This window comes from Tachysurus vachellii, chromosome 12 (genome assembly GCF_030014155.1).
Source record: "Tachysurus vachellii isolate PV-2020 chromosome 12, HZAU_Pvac_v1, whole genome shotgun sequence".
Lineage (NCBI taxonomy): Eukaryota > Metazoa > Chordata > Actinopteri > Siluriformes > Bagridae > Tachysurus > Tachysurus vachellii.
This window is the reverse complement of record NC_083471.1, coordinates 16428026-16443290: the sequence shown is the minus strand read 5'-3', so window position 1 is coordinate 16443290 and position 15265 is coordinate 16428026. Positions and strand designations below refer to the sequence as shown.

At 37.8% G+C, this 15265-nt stretch overlaps 1 protein-coding gene across 1 annotated transcript; it reads left to right on the top strand.

The window, feature by feature from the left end:
* The first annotated feature begins 3499 nt into the window (after positions 1-3499).
* cdk7 (cyclin-dependent kinase 7) lies at positions 3500-13644 on the top strand. Its single transcript, XM_060883883.1, has 12 exons — positions 3500-3638; positions 4767-4826; positions 7019-7052; positions 7188-7255; positions 7790-7858; positions 8558-8668; positions 9362-9480; positions 9613-9712; positions 10176-10262; positions 10687-10836; positions 12534-12678; positions 13405-13644. Exons 1-12 carry the CDS (start codon positions 3573-3575, stop codon positions 13431-13433), a joined length of 1038 nt encoding a protein of 345 aa, XP_060739866.1. The 5' UTR covers positions 3500-3572; the 3' UTR covers positions 13434-13644.
* The last annotated feature ends 1621 nt before the right edge of the window (positions 13645-15265 follow it).

Genomic DNA, 15265 nt, shown 5'->3' with positions numbered 1-15265 from the left:
TACTCACATAAACATACATGATCACATCCAGATGAAGTACTGAAGACTTGTAGCAATGAACAGCTTTCTCAGAAAAAAAGGCACTAAACTGAATTGTTCCCTGTTGGGGCAACAGCATCAAATGTACACTTTCAGTATCTTCAGTACTATGCATCCTTTATGTAAAAATGTGCAGTTGTATACAGTACCATTAAAGCTTTAATGTAAATATTTATATAAACATATAAACACATTCCAAATATCAAAAATATATATGGGACCACCTCAGAAAAAAAGGGAAGGTACAGGTTAGTATGCTTCTTGTCTGTCTATCTATCTATCTATCTATCTATCTATCTATCTATCTATCTATCTATCTATCTATCTCTCTCTCTCTCTCTCTCTCTCTATATATATATATATATATATATATATATATATATATATATATATATATATATATATATATATATATATATATATATGAATGTAGGTATATGTGCGTTGATTTTTCAAAAGGACACTAGCGCCATCTGCAGGAAGTACGTGTTAAATATCACAATAAACTTGAGCTTAAGCTACTTTTCCTTCTTGCTTGAGGCTTGAGTGAAATGAACAACTGAAATGAACTTCTTAGTCCCCTTTGTGCTTTAATGAAAGCGTGCATTTGAGCTGACACAAACTCTACGTGTTTGTGTAAAAACATATAATCCATTTTAGATCAAATCCATCAGTCGTCTGTAGACACGCTGCAGTAAAAGAGATTAGACATGAGGAATATCTGATCTTTTTCTCCCTTTTTCAGATTTAAATATAATATAGAAATTTAAAAACAAATATAATATAGTGTAATGAACATAAAGCACGAAAATCTCTTCAAGATCACAACAGCTTCAGTCTTAAGTTTATGGCCCACTTAATGAATATAAACTCTATTAAATACCTCTGTATCATAGACATTATACGTGCAGAGGTAAAGGAAAGAAAGAAAGAAAGAAAGAAAGAAAGAAAGAAAGAAAGAAAGAAAGAAAGAAAATAGCAACAGGGAAAATAAATACAGCAGCTAAAAAGGCATTGTAATGCAGCCAGTGATCGACAGTGTTGTTCGGTTGGGTGTTGAATCATGCTAAATAAAATGTCAATGTAATGAATAATCAGGGCCCTTCCTTTCTCATGCTTCACGAGGAGCAGCAGCACAAAGAAATTGTGAACCTTTTTATTCTTGCCCATTCCTAAGAGTGTGCAATTTTCTCAAAACTTCTTACAACAGCTGTATACTGTATGCATGACTGCAGTGGGCTACAATATAAAGAAATACATATGGAGATGCAGTCTAGAGGGCATGTCATTCTGTGTAAACACTGGTCATGACTGTCCCTGACTGGCTGCATGAACCTCCAGCTCTGAGCTTGTTATTGTTAACTCACAGCCTTGCCTTCATACCATGTCATTTATTTCTCCTGTGACCACTGTTAGGGCTCTTGCACTTGGATTCACAAAACTACTAAATAATGAGACAGTTAAATACAAGTAAAACAAACGTAGGCACCAAAAAGAAACCTTATACTGATATTGAGATCATTTTAAAAACAGGACTCAAACACAAACTTTACAGTACACTTTACCTTCCTACTTCATAGTGACTCCTACTTTATTGATATGAAGGTGCATTAAGATCTATTCATTAGTAACTACATGAAAATATGAATAAAGAGATAAAATTACATTATAAATATACATCAAATCTCATGAAGATAGAATGATGGTAAGGAAATAAAGGTAAGATCACCACTTCAGTCACAGTTTAACATTTCATTCACTACATTTTTAAGCACTATTGTACCAGGACAACGTTGTTTCCAGGAGAGAATCAACCTTCTCTCTCTATTGGTTCGTCTGAAGAAAAGGAAACTGGCTCATTTGTTTAACAACTAATTTTATTTCAAAATGTTTAATTAACACAGTAGGTATTTAAAAAAATCTAGATTCATTTACAATTACATTTACTATTTTCAGAATTCAGTTAATTGTTTTATTAAAAGATTTGTGTAACTGGAGACTTAGACTTCATTATTATATTCTAATTTTATTCATACATGTTAAGAAAGTAAGTATAACATTTCTTTTCACATGTATTAACTTTACATAAGTCACCTATATTGACCACATCTTTGAATAAGAGTTGATACTGTTGATTATTTCAAAACCTTCAGTAGTTTAAGACCATGTGTTATATATAATTTCTAATATATTCAATCTCACAGTTTAATTACAAATGCTTTTTTATTTATCATAACCTACATTACAAAATGTCAGCCATATTACTTTATATTACTGGCCATGTTTTAATAATAATTAACAGAGTAGACATTTTTCGCCTTACATGACAAAATTGTAAATAAAAATGAGTGAAATCTTTCTGGGGGGGCACAGTGGCTTAGTGGTTAGCACGTTCACCTCACACCTCCAGGGTCGAGGTTCGATTCCCACCTCCACCTTGTGTGTGTGGAGTTTGCATGTTCTCCCCGTGCCTCGGGGGTTTCCTCCGGGTACTCCGGTTTCCTCCCTCGGTCCAAAGACATGCATGGTAGGTTGATTGGCATGTCTGGAAAATTGTCCCTAGTGTGTGATTGCGTGAGTGAATGAGTGTGTGTGCCCTGCGATGGGTTGGCACTCCGTCCATGGTGTATCCTGCCTTGATGCCCGATGTCACCTGAGATAGGCACAGGCTCCCCGTGACCCTAGGTAGTTCGGATAAGCGGTAGAAGATGAATGAATGAATGAATGAATGAATGAAATTTTTCTAAATATTAGAGTTCACTCACTCACTCATTTTCTACCGCTTATCCGAACTACTTCGGGTCATGGGGAGCCTGTGCATGTCTCAGGCGTCATCGGGCATCAAGGCAGGATACACCCTGGATGGAGTGCCAACCCATCACAGGGCACACACACACTCTCATTCACTCACACACTCACACACTACGGACAATTTTCCAGAGATGCCAATCAACCTACCATGCATGTCTTTGGACCGGGGGAGGAAACCGGAGTACGCGGAGGAAACCCCCGAGGCACGGGGAGAAAATGCGAACTCCACACACACAAGGTGGAGGCGGGATGTTTTTTTTAGTATGCTTTTTCCTAAAAGATTTATATATATATATATATATATATATATATATATATATATATATATATATATATATATATATATATATATATATATATATAGTTTTCATAATTATTATTATTAGGGACATTTGATGTATTTTAAAGAAAATCTAAACTATAAGAATTGTTGTTAAGTTACAGGAAATGACATTAGAATTTATGACATTTCTAACTATAATTTCGGAAATTATATCCAAGATTACAGCTGTGACTTAAAAGATGCCTACAATGATCATTTTCCGTGTTTTTTTATTTTATTTATTTTTTTTATTTTTAATAATCCTCTTTTTTGATTTAGCCTTAAACACATTATTAACGCGCCCTCGTGTTCCTAAGGACTCTTGTTTCACCCGGAAGTATTTGGAGATCTTTAACTCAGCTGCAAGTCGGCGTTTGAACAAAGGACTGAAACAGAAAACATGGCTTTGGACGTCAAGTCCAGAGCTAAACGATATGAAAAACTGGACTTTCTCGGAGAGGGTCAGGTAAATTACATTGTTAGGAGTAGTATGTGCTTTAATTTGCGTTTCACAACAGACCTCGTGTGAATAGAACACAGTTAGCTTAGCAATGTAGCCACATAATCAACACCAGTGTAGGTTTGTGCTGCAGTTACAGAGATCAGCAGCTCCGCCTGGGAGCTTCAGCTTTCATTACGTTCTGCAGTGAAACATAATAATATATAATATAAACATAATAATAATAATAAACATAGAAATATCACTTATAATACTCATAATAATATAATATAGTACTTATAATAATAATAAGATAATATAATACTCAAAATAATGTAATATAATATTATACTTATAATAATATAATATAATACCCATAATAATATAATATAATACTCAATAATATAATATACTCATAATACTCATAATATAATATATAATACTCATAATAATATAATACTCATAATAATATAATATAATATATAATATAATACTCATAATAATATAATATAGTACTCATAATAATATAATACTCAATACTGTGGTGATAAAAATGAAAACATAGCAAATTGACTATAAATTGTACAGAAGTGTCTTTGCACAAGATTGTAAATATAACCAAAACTTTTTCTTTTTTCTACTGCCCTCTTTGACCTGGATATGCACAGTAAATTTGTTATTAATAAAAAAAAAAAAAAACTTTCTACTTGTGCTCCTGTGTGCAAAACCTCCAGTTCAAAGCATGTCATTTGTATGGATTACTGACTGCACTTACATTTCTGGAATATACTGTTGAGATTAAATTGCTATTTATTTATTTATTTATTTATTTATTTATTTATTTATTTAAGCATTTAGTGGTCACTCTTATCCAGAGTTATAGAACTTAATCCAGCTTGTTGAGAAAAATGTTTGTGTAAATCGTTTGCTTTGTATTATTGCAATTAATTGAAAAATACAGTCAAATAAAATACAGCGAGCCAAAACAAAACCTGTAAATAATCTCTCTCTCTCTCTCTCTCTCTCTCTCTCTCTCTCTCTCTCTCTCTCTCTCCCCCCCCCCCCCATGTCTTTGACATTTTTACCACTATTTTACCACCGTTTCTGATACTAATAGATAATAATACAGTGCCTGGTGTTCTGTGTCTTTTGCAGTTTGCCACAGTTTACAAGGCAAGAGACAAAATAAAAAACACCATCGTCGCGATTAAAAAGGTAAGACGTCGATTAGTGATTTTAATGGCTGTGGGATGTTTTTAGTTTAAGTCTCACTGTAAATGTGAGTAATTCAGTCATGCCTAAACTTTCCTCCAGTTTGCTGTAAGCAGTCAGGGTAAGACTCTGCCTCAATGCAAAACTGTTTTTTGCAAGACTAACAGCAGAGTCTTCACCTTGTGACTGTGATCCCAAAGTCACTGGTCTGTCCTTCACTTGGTTGCCTACTGTACATCTTTTTTTTTTCCTTGTGGTGTTCTTTAAGTTCCTAAAGCTCAGGGTGCTTTCTTTTGTGAAAGCTGCTCAGATCTCAGATTATGCCTTGTTCTGCTGATGTTTAAGGATCCTGTTCGCTACTGAGGATAAGAATCTCTCAAACTCACCAGACCATTTAATCTGTAAAATCTGTATAATCGGTATGTAAACACTGAGCTCTGTGTTCCTTCGCAAATGTTCAAAAGTGAGGCACAGCTCAGTGTTGCTAAGTTACAGAGAAGTCAGCTGACTCTCTGATAATTCACTTCATGATTCACTTTTTTAACGATTCCTTGATGTGATACAACAATAATCTCTACATATTATATTGCTAAATCCAGTGTTATTGTTGAATATGAATATGAATATATATATATATATATATATATATATATATATATATATATATATATATATATATATATATATATATATATATATATATATATATGTGTGTGTGTGTGTGTGTGTGTGTGTGTGTGTGTGTGTATAACTGCATAGTAATTGCATTATGGGTATTGTGGGATGGGGTGGCTGTGGGCCACAGAGAAGTCTGCCACCGTGGCTACTTCTGCACCTGTGTTAGAGGAAGGATGATGAACAGTCAGCCGTGCTGAGTCCAACAGTCTGAGATGTGCACATCACGCCTTGCTGTTAGTGCTTGTTAAAGATGTTACGGTCATAACCGATGTTGGCACTGATCACGTCATGTCCACAACTCTTTAGGTTCCTGAAATATACCGGAACATCCTGCCCTGAATGAGTCCGGTTATTGTTTATCTACAGTTCCTACACTGCTGCATGCTGATACAAACAATAAGCCACGTGACTGTTCTAATGACAGTCAAACATCAAGAGCAAGAGAATAATGAAGCTCATAATTACTGTCACTGTCAAGACGCACTCTTCTGATGGAGCTGCTTTAACAATAAGGAAATTAGCAAGCAACAAGGAATCAGATCTTTTTCTTTGAATCCTAATTCTTAACAATATGAGAGCAGGAAAGAGGAAGAACGTGGCCTTTTAGTGTCCTGTTAAAGCAGGTCACAGCATTTCACAAGAAACGATAGTGTGGAATATTCCCTAGTTTTGTAGGATAGCAAGAAAGTACAAATTGTGGAAGAAATATAACTAGGCGAAAATTATTTTCTTAAAAATCTACAACCATAAACATTCTTTTTATTGTTGATCAATTTAATATATTTGTAATATTTTAACCTGAAGATTAGGCAATTTTTTTTAGTTCATGATAATGCAGCAGCTTGTACAAAAACCTTACCTGCTTTGTTGCCTTTATCATTTTGGAGTAATGGTATGCAAACTTTTTCACACAACTTATCACTGATGATAAAAGTCCCGACTGTGATTAATCAAAGACTCATAAGCTTTCAGCAAATGATCCCTGCATCTTGAATATTGTCCTGAATTAAAGTAGCATGTGCAGTGTGTACTCACTCTCTCTCATTCATCTTCTACCGCTTATCCGAACTACCTCGGGTCACGGGGAGCCTGTGCCTATCTCAGGCGTCATCGGGCATCAAGGCAGGATACACCCTGGATGGAGTGCCAACCCATCGCAGGGCACACACACACTCTCATTCACTCACGCAATCACACACTACGAACAATTTTCCAGAGATGCCAATCAACCTACCATGCATGTCTTTGGACCGGGGGAGGAAACCGGAGTACCCGGAGGAAACCCCCGAGGCACGGGGAGAACATGCAAACTCCACACACACAAGGCGGAGGCGGGAATCGAACCCCCAACCCTGGAGGTGTGAGGCGAACGTGCTAACCACTAAGCCACCGTGCCCCCCTGCAGTGTGTACTAGAATTAGTAATTAATCTAGTAAGTAATCTGTGAGCATAGTGAAATGATTATTGTGATCATTTCATTGTCTTTCCTTTTTTTCTTTGTTTTTATTCCCAAACAGATTAAAGTCGGACACAGAACAGAGGCAAAAGACGGTTTGTACCCAAAGCTAGCTTATTTGCTTGAAAGAACAATCTCATGGTTAATATAATTAATAGATAAGAAAAACCTTTTAAAAAATCTTTTATTGTTTATTCCTCCTAAATTTGATCTCATTTGTGTCGTTTCAGGAATCAACAGAACAGCCCTGAGAGAAATCAAGCTGCTGCAGGAGTTGAGTCATCCAAATATTATTGGAGTAAGTGCATGTAGAATTGTTCAGTGGCTTTAACCAAAGTTTATCAGGAATACAGACTGACATGAGGCAGACTTCATTCAGTTCAAATTTATTTGTGTAGAACTTTAAAAAATGAATGTCACAAAGCAACTTTCCAGCTTTTTCACATCAATCGTTGGAAATCAGTCTTCCTCTGTAAAAGTTACACAATGCCTCCTAACAGAAAGCTTTGCAATATCAGTGATAAGTTTTGTTAAAAATAAAAACACTTTTTAAATTGGTTTAATTATCTGTAGCATCAGACACAGTCCCTCTGAATAATAGTTACTATAGAAATAATAATGACTAAAACTAATAAGGTTAGAACAACTGCATTAATCATTAATGTGAACCTTCGGTGTTACAGTCAGACTTATTCCTCAAGCTGTGCTGTTAGAGAATCAACCACTGTTGTGTGTAACTCGGTCATCTCAAAGCTCCTGGGTTTTTAAGGATGTATTTTTGTACAGTATACATCATGTTATAAACCTTTATAATCTTTTGCCATTTCTGCAGCTCCTCGATGCCTTTGGACATAAATCCAACATCAGCCTCGTGTTTGACTACATGGAGACTGACTTGGAGGTAAACAATATAGCCAGTTTCCCATCCTCAAGATCTCTGGGTCTGCTATAAACTTATCGGAACGCGACCTTCTCAGACGTCAGCCTGAGAACTAATTGAATTTTGGCTGCACGGGCAAGCAGAGTTTCCTAATAGCACTTTAAAAATCAATGTAGCCACCTTTATCACTTCAGCTAAGTCCTTATTATGACTCTAGAGGACAAACTGAACCAAAAGACTAAACCATGTGATGTGATTGCAAAATATGAAGTGTTGCTTTTTTTAGTTAGTTTTTTTAACCTGTTGTTCATAGGAAAATAGTGTGAGGACAATATTCATTTATTCATTTGGTCATGTATTATTTAGAGAGGGTTTTTTCTTTAATGGACTGTTATCTTCTCCTCACTTGTTAGATCTTTTGTTTTTATGAAAGTAATGGTTTGTGCGATACCTATTTCTGATCGTCCGCTGAATTATTATTAATTATCAATTACACATTGGTCGTATCGTTCTATTGTTCAAAATGTTTTCATATATAATGGTTACTAATCATAAATCTTGGTAGTTGCTGGGTAAATTCTGAAACTTTCCCTTACTGTGTTCTACTACTTCATAATAAAGAAGACTTTAGCTGGTTCTAATGCTTTTCAACAAACTGTGGTTTTCTGTCTGCTTTAATGACGCACGTGCAGAATATCATCAAATGCTTTTCTGTTTCAGGTTATCATAAAGGATACAAGTCTTGTACTGACGCCAGCCAACATTAAAGCCTACATCCTGATGACGCTGCAGGGTCTGGAGTACTTGCACCATCACTGGATCCTACACAGGGTCAGCACAAAAGTTGATTCAAGCTCCGTTATATACCATGTCACCATTGCCAGAAGTTATTGATTAATTTTCTGACAGTAGTAAACGCTGCACACAAGACAATCCTACTTCCTAAGACAAATAAAACCGTTATTATATTCCATGTAATCGTTTATAACACAGCATGCTTGAATGCTCAAATCTGAGACACAGGTAGTTCTGGCTGTAACATGAACAACAGGTTAATATTAAAGCGCTCGTTCTAATACATTGTCATTTCTCTACTAACTGCTTCTACACACTGTTGTTCGTCTCCGGTGTCACGTTTGTGAGTCAGATGTACAGCTCTTCCATGACATTTCCCACCAGCGGAAGGTCTTCAGCAGAGAGGATCTTGTGATTTTTGGTTTTTCTTTGAGAGAGAGAAAGGGCAGGGAAGAGGAATAAAAGACTAACTTATTTTGTAGATGCTCTACATGATAATGTAACTGTAACTCAATAAAATGTATGATTCTGCATGAGAATAATGTACACCATGAGGTGTGTTCTACAGTAACGATCAGCTTCAGGCTGCTAGTTCACGCTGCTTCATGTCAGGACTCTTCACACCACCACAACATTACTTACTTGCTTATTCTTCAGTTATGAGCTCTCACTTATACCTTACACTTTACAATGAATCACTTTTGTAACCATTCCTGTCTGTTCTTCTAGGATTTGAAGCCAAATAATTTACTGCTTGATGAATATGGGGTTCTGAAACTAGCTGATTTTGGATTGGCCAAAGCCTTTGGGAGTCCTAACAGAGTTTATACACATCAAGTTGTGACCAGGTATTCATCTGACCAAGTCAGGTTTACAGACTAACTACAACATTTCTTATTTATTTTATGCAAAATTCCATCTTTACTTCCACACAGATGTGTAAAGAGTGTTTTATGGAATTGCATTTAATATTGTTTCAGATGGTACCGTGCCCCCGAGCTGCTCTTCGGAGCCAGGATGTATGGGGTGGGTGTGGACATGTGGGCAGTGGGCTGCATCCTCGCAGAACTCTTACTCCGAGTAAGTCACAATGCATTTATGGACATTAACTGCTTTATCCATGTGGCTCATGGTGGCTCTATTACTTAAGCGAAACAGACAAGTATTAAACCTACAGAGGTTCCCCAATTCAATAAATGTTCCATCTCAGTGCTCACATGATCAGTGTATAATAGTTTTTAGTAGAAACCAAATTACAACATATTAAGCATTGGCATGATGGATCCTTGTATCACAGCCTGTTTTTTTCCTTAAAGTTTATATAACTACATCTGGACCTACGTGTAACATTGTCATTATAAGGCTAATTGTTACATAATGTATGATTCAAGAACTTTAGCTGTACCATTAGTTTATCCTACAAGGCATTTAATGATGCTACTCATGTCATTAGATGCACTTTTGTGTGTATGTGCAGCTAAATGTGTTTAACATGTTTTATTCAGTGTATTAAAATGATCTTTGATGACCTTGATGTTTTAAGGTCCCTTTTCTGGCTGGAGACTCTGACCTGGATCAGCTGACAAAGATTTTTGAAGCTCTTGGGACTCCAACAGAAGAAACTTGGCCTGTAAATGCATTTAGACCTCACTGTGTTACACTATATGGCCAAATGTTTATGGGCACATGACCATCACCCTCATATGTGGTTCCTCCATAAAGTGTTGTTACAAAGTTGGAAGCATACAATTGGGGTGTAGGATGTTCTACTATCTTGTGGCATTGCAGTTTTTCTTCACCGGAGCCACGAGGCCCAAACTTGTTCCAGCATGACAATGCATCTGTGTACAAAACGAGCTCCATTGTTGTCAATGTTGGAACGGAAGAATCCAAGTGGGATTTTGGATCAATTGGGTCACTGACTCTTGTTCAGTCAGGACATACGAGTGTGATGGTCAGATATCCACAAACTTTTATAATTCTTTTTTTTTTTTTTTTTTTATCAGTGACTGATATAAATCAGAGGCTAACTGCTTGTGTTGGTTTGTTTTTAGGGCATGACCAATCTCCCAGATTACGTCTCCTTTAAACCGTTTCCTGGTACACCTTTAGAGCACATTTTCAGCGCAGCGAGCGATGACCTCCTGGAGCTCCTGAAGGGCTTGTTTACCTATAACCCCTGCACCCGCCTAACCGCATCAGGGGTAACCAACACACAGCTGCTTTCCTTAACTAAGATCAATTCAAACTCTAAATTATAGTTTCTAGTGTCTAGTGACCTTGAGTGCAGACTACACAGCCTTTACAATCACAGGATTAATGACCCACACTCGCTTTCCAGTGAAACCATTTCGGAAAACCTTCGTACAATTTTTCACTTGAGAGATTCCGACCGATCCCTGTGCTCGATCACCAAATCACACTTTCTCAAGGAAATAAACACTGTTGTGGAAATATTGGTTGGGAAAATGCAGGTGATGAGAATCGGTTGTTTTGCAAAGAGAACTGGATTAGGTCTAATAATGGAATAATGTTGCCCTTTTTTTGGGCTGTTCCTAAAGAAAGTTATTGCAAATCATAGAAAAGTGTAGTAAACATGTATAATCAGATTATAAACAGATCTAATGGCATTGCAAGATATTTATGAAATTCCACATTTTGGATGTGAATCAGCAAAACATTTTTTGTTATGCTTTCTCAATTATTTGAAGTCAAATCTATTTCTCTAATTATTTTTTTTCTAATTATTTGAAGTCTATTTAATCATCGTATTGAAAGTATATATTGAAGAAACAAGCGAATATTTTCAATAGGTTGTATTGGAGTTCCTCTCAGTAGTTTTGTGTTGAAACAGACAGATAGCAGGTTTTAGTGCCATTTGGGAGAAATTCCCAGATAAGATGTGTTGGGAACATTGACCCTATTGTGAACCGTTTAATATACTGAGCGAACCTCTGACGGTTCATATTTATATGCTATGTGAAATGTTCACCGTGTGAAGATGCTTCTCTGGATGGTGAGATTAAAAAAAAAGTTTAATGACTATCAGAACTAAATGGTGCAGGAAGAAGTCAATTACTAGTCACAGCGAGCGAAAGTGATACTAACAGGGTTGAGTTCACACCAGAGCTCTCTCTTACCCTGGAGGAATGAAGAGTTTCATCCAAATTGAAAATGGAAACCTCTTTATCCTGCATCATTATGCAGTCGATTTGCAGTTACATCCTGCTTGTTCAGCACCTTCACATCTAAACTGTGAAACAAGTCTCATGAATGTCTCTGCGTGTGAGCGTGTCTGCGTGTGTGTCTGTGCGTGTCTGCGTGTGTGTGCGTGTCTGCGTGTGTGTGCGTGTCTGCGCGTGCGTGTCCGCGCGCGTGCGTGTGCCTGCGCGTGCGTGTGCCTGCGCGTGCGTGTCTGCGCGCGTGCGTGTCTGCGCGCGTGTGTGTCTGCGCGCGTGTGTGTCTGCGCGCGTGTGTGTCTGCGCGCGTGTGTGTCTGCGCGCGTGTGTGTCTGCGCGCGCGTGTGTGTCTGCGCGCGCGTGTGTGTCTGCGTGTGTGTCTGCGCGCGCGCGTGTGTCTGCGCGCGTGTGTCTGCGCGCGTGTGTCTGCGCGCGTGTGTCTGCGCGCGTGTGTGTCTGCGCGCGTGTGTGTCTGCGCGCGTGTGTGTCTGCGCGCGCGCGTGTCTGCGCGTGTCTGTCTGCGCGTGCGCGTGTCTGCGCGTGTCTGTCTGCGCGCGCGTGTGTCTGCGCGCGCGCGTGTCTGCGCGTGTCTGTCTGCGCGCGTGTCTGCGCGTGTGCGTGCGTCTGCATGTGTGTGTTCGCATCTGCGTGTGTGTGTCTGCGTGTGTGTGTGTTTCTTTTCACTCTAGAAGATTTCACAATTACATGTTTGTTTATTGTAGGCTTTGAAGATGCAGTATTTCAGCCAGAAGCCAGCACCTACCCCAGGCCCTCAGCTTCCCCGACCAAACTGTTCAGCAGAAGCTCTAAAAGAAAAAGAAAATCTCACCATCGGCATTAAAAGAAAACGGGACACTATCGAACAAGGTGAGAACACGTGTAACGGTTTAAAAGGTTTGTTTCCATACAAAACATTCAGTATGTACAAAACATAATGTAATGTAAAGAAGGACTGAAGCAGCTGTAGTGCAATTTAGTGTGTTTGACATTTACCTTTGAATTCTTAAATCTGATTGGTCAGTGGCTGTTTATCAACTTTCTAGCACAAAAAAAATTTTTGTTTAATTAATTAAAAAAACCAACCCAAGATCATTTATCTAGTGAAGGTTTATGTAACATTTCAAGAAGCAAATTTCAGGGTGAGCACTTATAATGGTCATTAAGGAGGCTTTCACACTTTCCTGAAACTCACTGTTCTGAAAGCTGTACTCAGGTCTGCATTTATTCAGTAAGTTAAGTAACCTGTGCATAAGATTTAACCAGTGTCATCATTAGTTCCCACAAACTAATTTAAAGTGGCAAGGGAACTGCCTTAATAGCGCCAAAATAGTAAAAGAAAAATAAATAAATAAATTATGGTCAGTCTATTTGGTTGTGTTCTCTATGTGCGTTTGTGATGTAAGATGAACACATACACCGGGGTTCTGATAGAATCAAGTGAGACAGCAAGCAGAATAACTGCAGGGGTGAACCGGGTACATGCCAAGTGTGATCTATGTCTGTCCAACTTTCAGTCATCTTTAGAACTCAGTAAATGTTTGCTTGGACTATGATTTAGACTGATTATAGATTTTTGTGTTATTTACTCTTTAGGCACTCTGAAGAAAAAGCTGGTGTTTTAGGTCATGTGGTTTGGAGACATTCGTCTGCTTTTGAGCCGTACGGCCTCTAGTGCTGCTGCAGACGTCCTCTAATAAATACATTGGTCAGCCTTTCAAGTAACTAATTGTGACTGCTGGAACGGGCATATTTATGTTGATTCGATCAATCATATTTTTTCAGTTATTTTTATACACATGGTATGTAATTAAATTATAGTGAAAAAATGCTAAATTTGTGTACTGATTGAATTTCAAACTTTTAGAGCACACGTTCATTTAGACTCAAAGTTCAGGTCAAAGAAAATTCAGTTGCTTCCTTCATTTGGCAGATTTAATATCCAACCTTTCAAGAAACCTTCTTTTTATTTTTTAAAACATGTAGACACGTTAACATTGCTTGGGAAAAAGAACTCTCAGCTGTCCGATCAGCAGCCCAAGAACTTCTGAAGTTTTTCACCAAAAGACACGTCCATTGTTTCATGATGTCCATGTCTGTAATCATTTTTCCTTAACTTTAATAATGGATTTCTAGAATTTTGACTCCAATTCAATCATGCTGTACAGGAATTTTAGTAGCAGGCATTGTGACAAAGCTTCCTGATGTAGTTTTGGACCCTGATGAATAAACCAAAGGTGGCAGTGGTGAGGAAAGACACCTTGAGACTATATTAAAAAGAAGCCTTGAGAAGATCTGGACTCAAAATTGTACCCACACTTTTCTGGTTGGACAAGATAGGATTATAAATCAGTACTCTTCTACCTGCTCTGAAGTGTGTTGAAAGGATAATGAGTATATGGCCAATGAGTCTTATGAGATCATGATCACAACATCTGTCCTTAGGTACAAGTGTACAGCATGACGGTAAGTCAACACTAGTTATTACAAGTATGAATTGAGCTTCAAGCTCTGTTGGAATTTTTTCTCTGGAAACTGAGAAATGTCTGAAATGTTTGTCGCACTACTTCTCATGTAAACGTTTTTACACTGATTCATTTCTTGGCAATCAAGCTGGGAAGGAGGTGCTGTTTTACACAAGCTTGTTTGCAGGTAAGTGTTGTGCTTGACGCAATTATTCATCACATTCTGGTGTGAAGGGCATCCAAAAAGTACACGCTATTGTGGCTGGCATCCAGCCATGCCAGCGTTACTTTTTTTTTTTTTTTGAAGGGCACTAGATCTGAAATGGGTGTGTGACTAAAATAATACGGGTCCACTTTAGGACTAATGGAGAACAGCTCAGTTACATGTGCATAACAACTCGAAACGACATCTTAGTCCTTAATCTTAGCTTACTGTACCTCAATTTAAAGCTTAAATTATGATTTAATATAGTTAACATATAGGTACATGGTACACTCTGTCACAGTAGATAACTATACTATACTTTTCTCTAAATAAGAGCCGACTGTCAGATTTACATTTACAGCATTTAGCATACGCCCTTATCCACAGCGACTTACATTATCTCATTTTTGTACAACTGAGGGTTAAGGGCCTTGCTCAGGAGCCCAACAGTGGCAGCTTGGTGGACCTGAGATAGAACTCTCAACCTTCCGATTGGTCCAACACCTTAACCTTAAGGTTCTTTAGACCATCTGCGCGGCGATCCGAGTACCGGTACTTCCGTTACCGGGTCTCAAAGTGGCCTTTTTTCCCATAGACTCCCATTATAAAATTTGGAGGTTTAAAACTCGGCAAGCTTTTGAACTGTCTACACCAAACTCGGCCAGCTCCTTTACGGTGATACTCTGAACAAACTTTTAAATTGGTGTACCGACTGGCCTTCCGGTTGTGCCGCAGCCCCGCACCCAAATATACAGAATCAAAAAACTTTTTACAACATAGACATGTG

What these genes read in the sequence shown, in the direction of transcription:
- cdk7 (XM_060883883.1), top strand. Translation starts at nt 3,573, where the DNA reads ATGGCTTTGGACGTCAAGTCCAGAGCTAAACGATATGAAAAACTGGAC. An exon ending in GTCATCCAAATATTATTGGA is followed by an intron (nt 7,256 to 7,789) that starts GTAAGTGCATGT and finishes CCATTTCTGCAG; the next exon opens with CTCCTCGATGCCTTTGGACA. An exon ending in TCGCAGAACTCTTACTCCGA is followed by an intron (nt 9,713 to 10,175) that starts GTAAGTCACAAT and finishes TGATGTTTTAAG; the next exon opens with GTCCCTTTTCTGGCTGGAGA.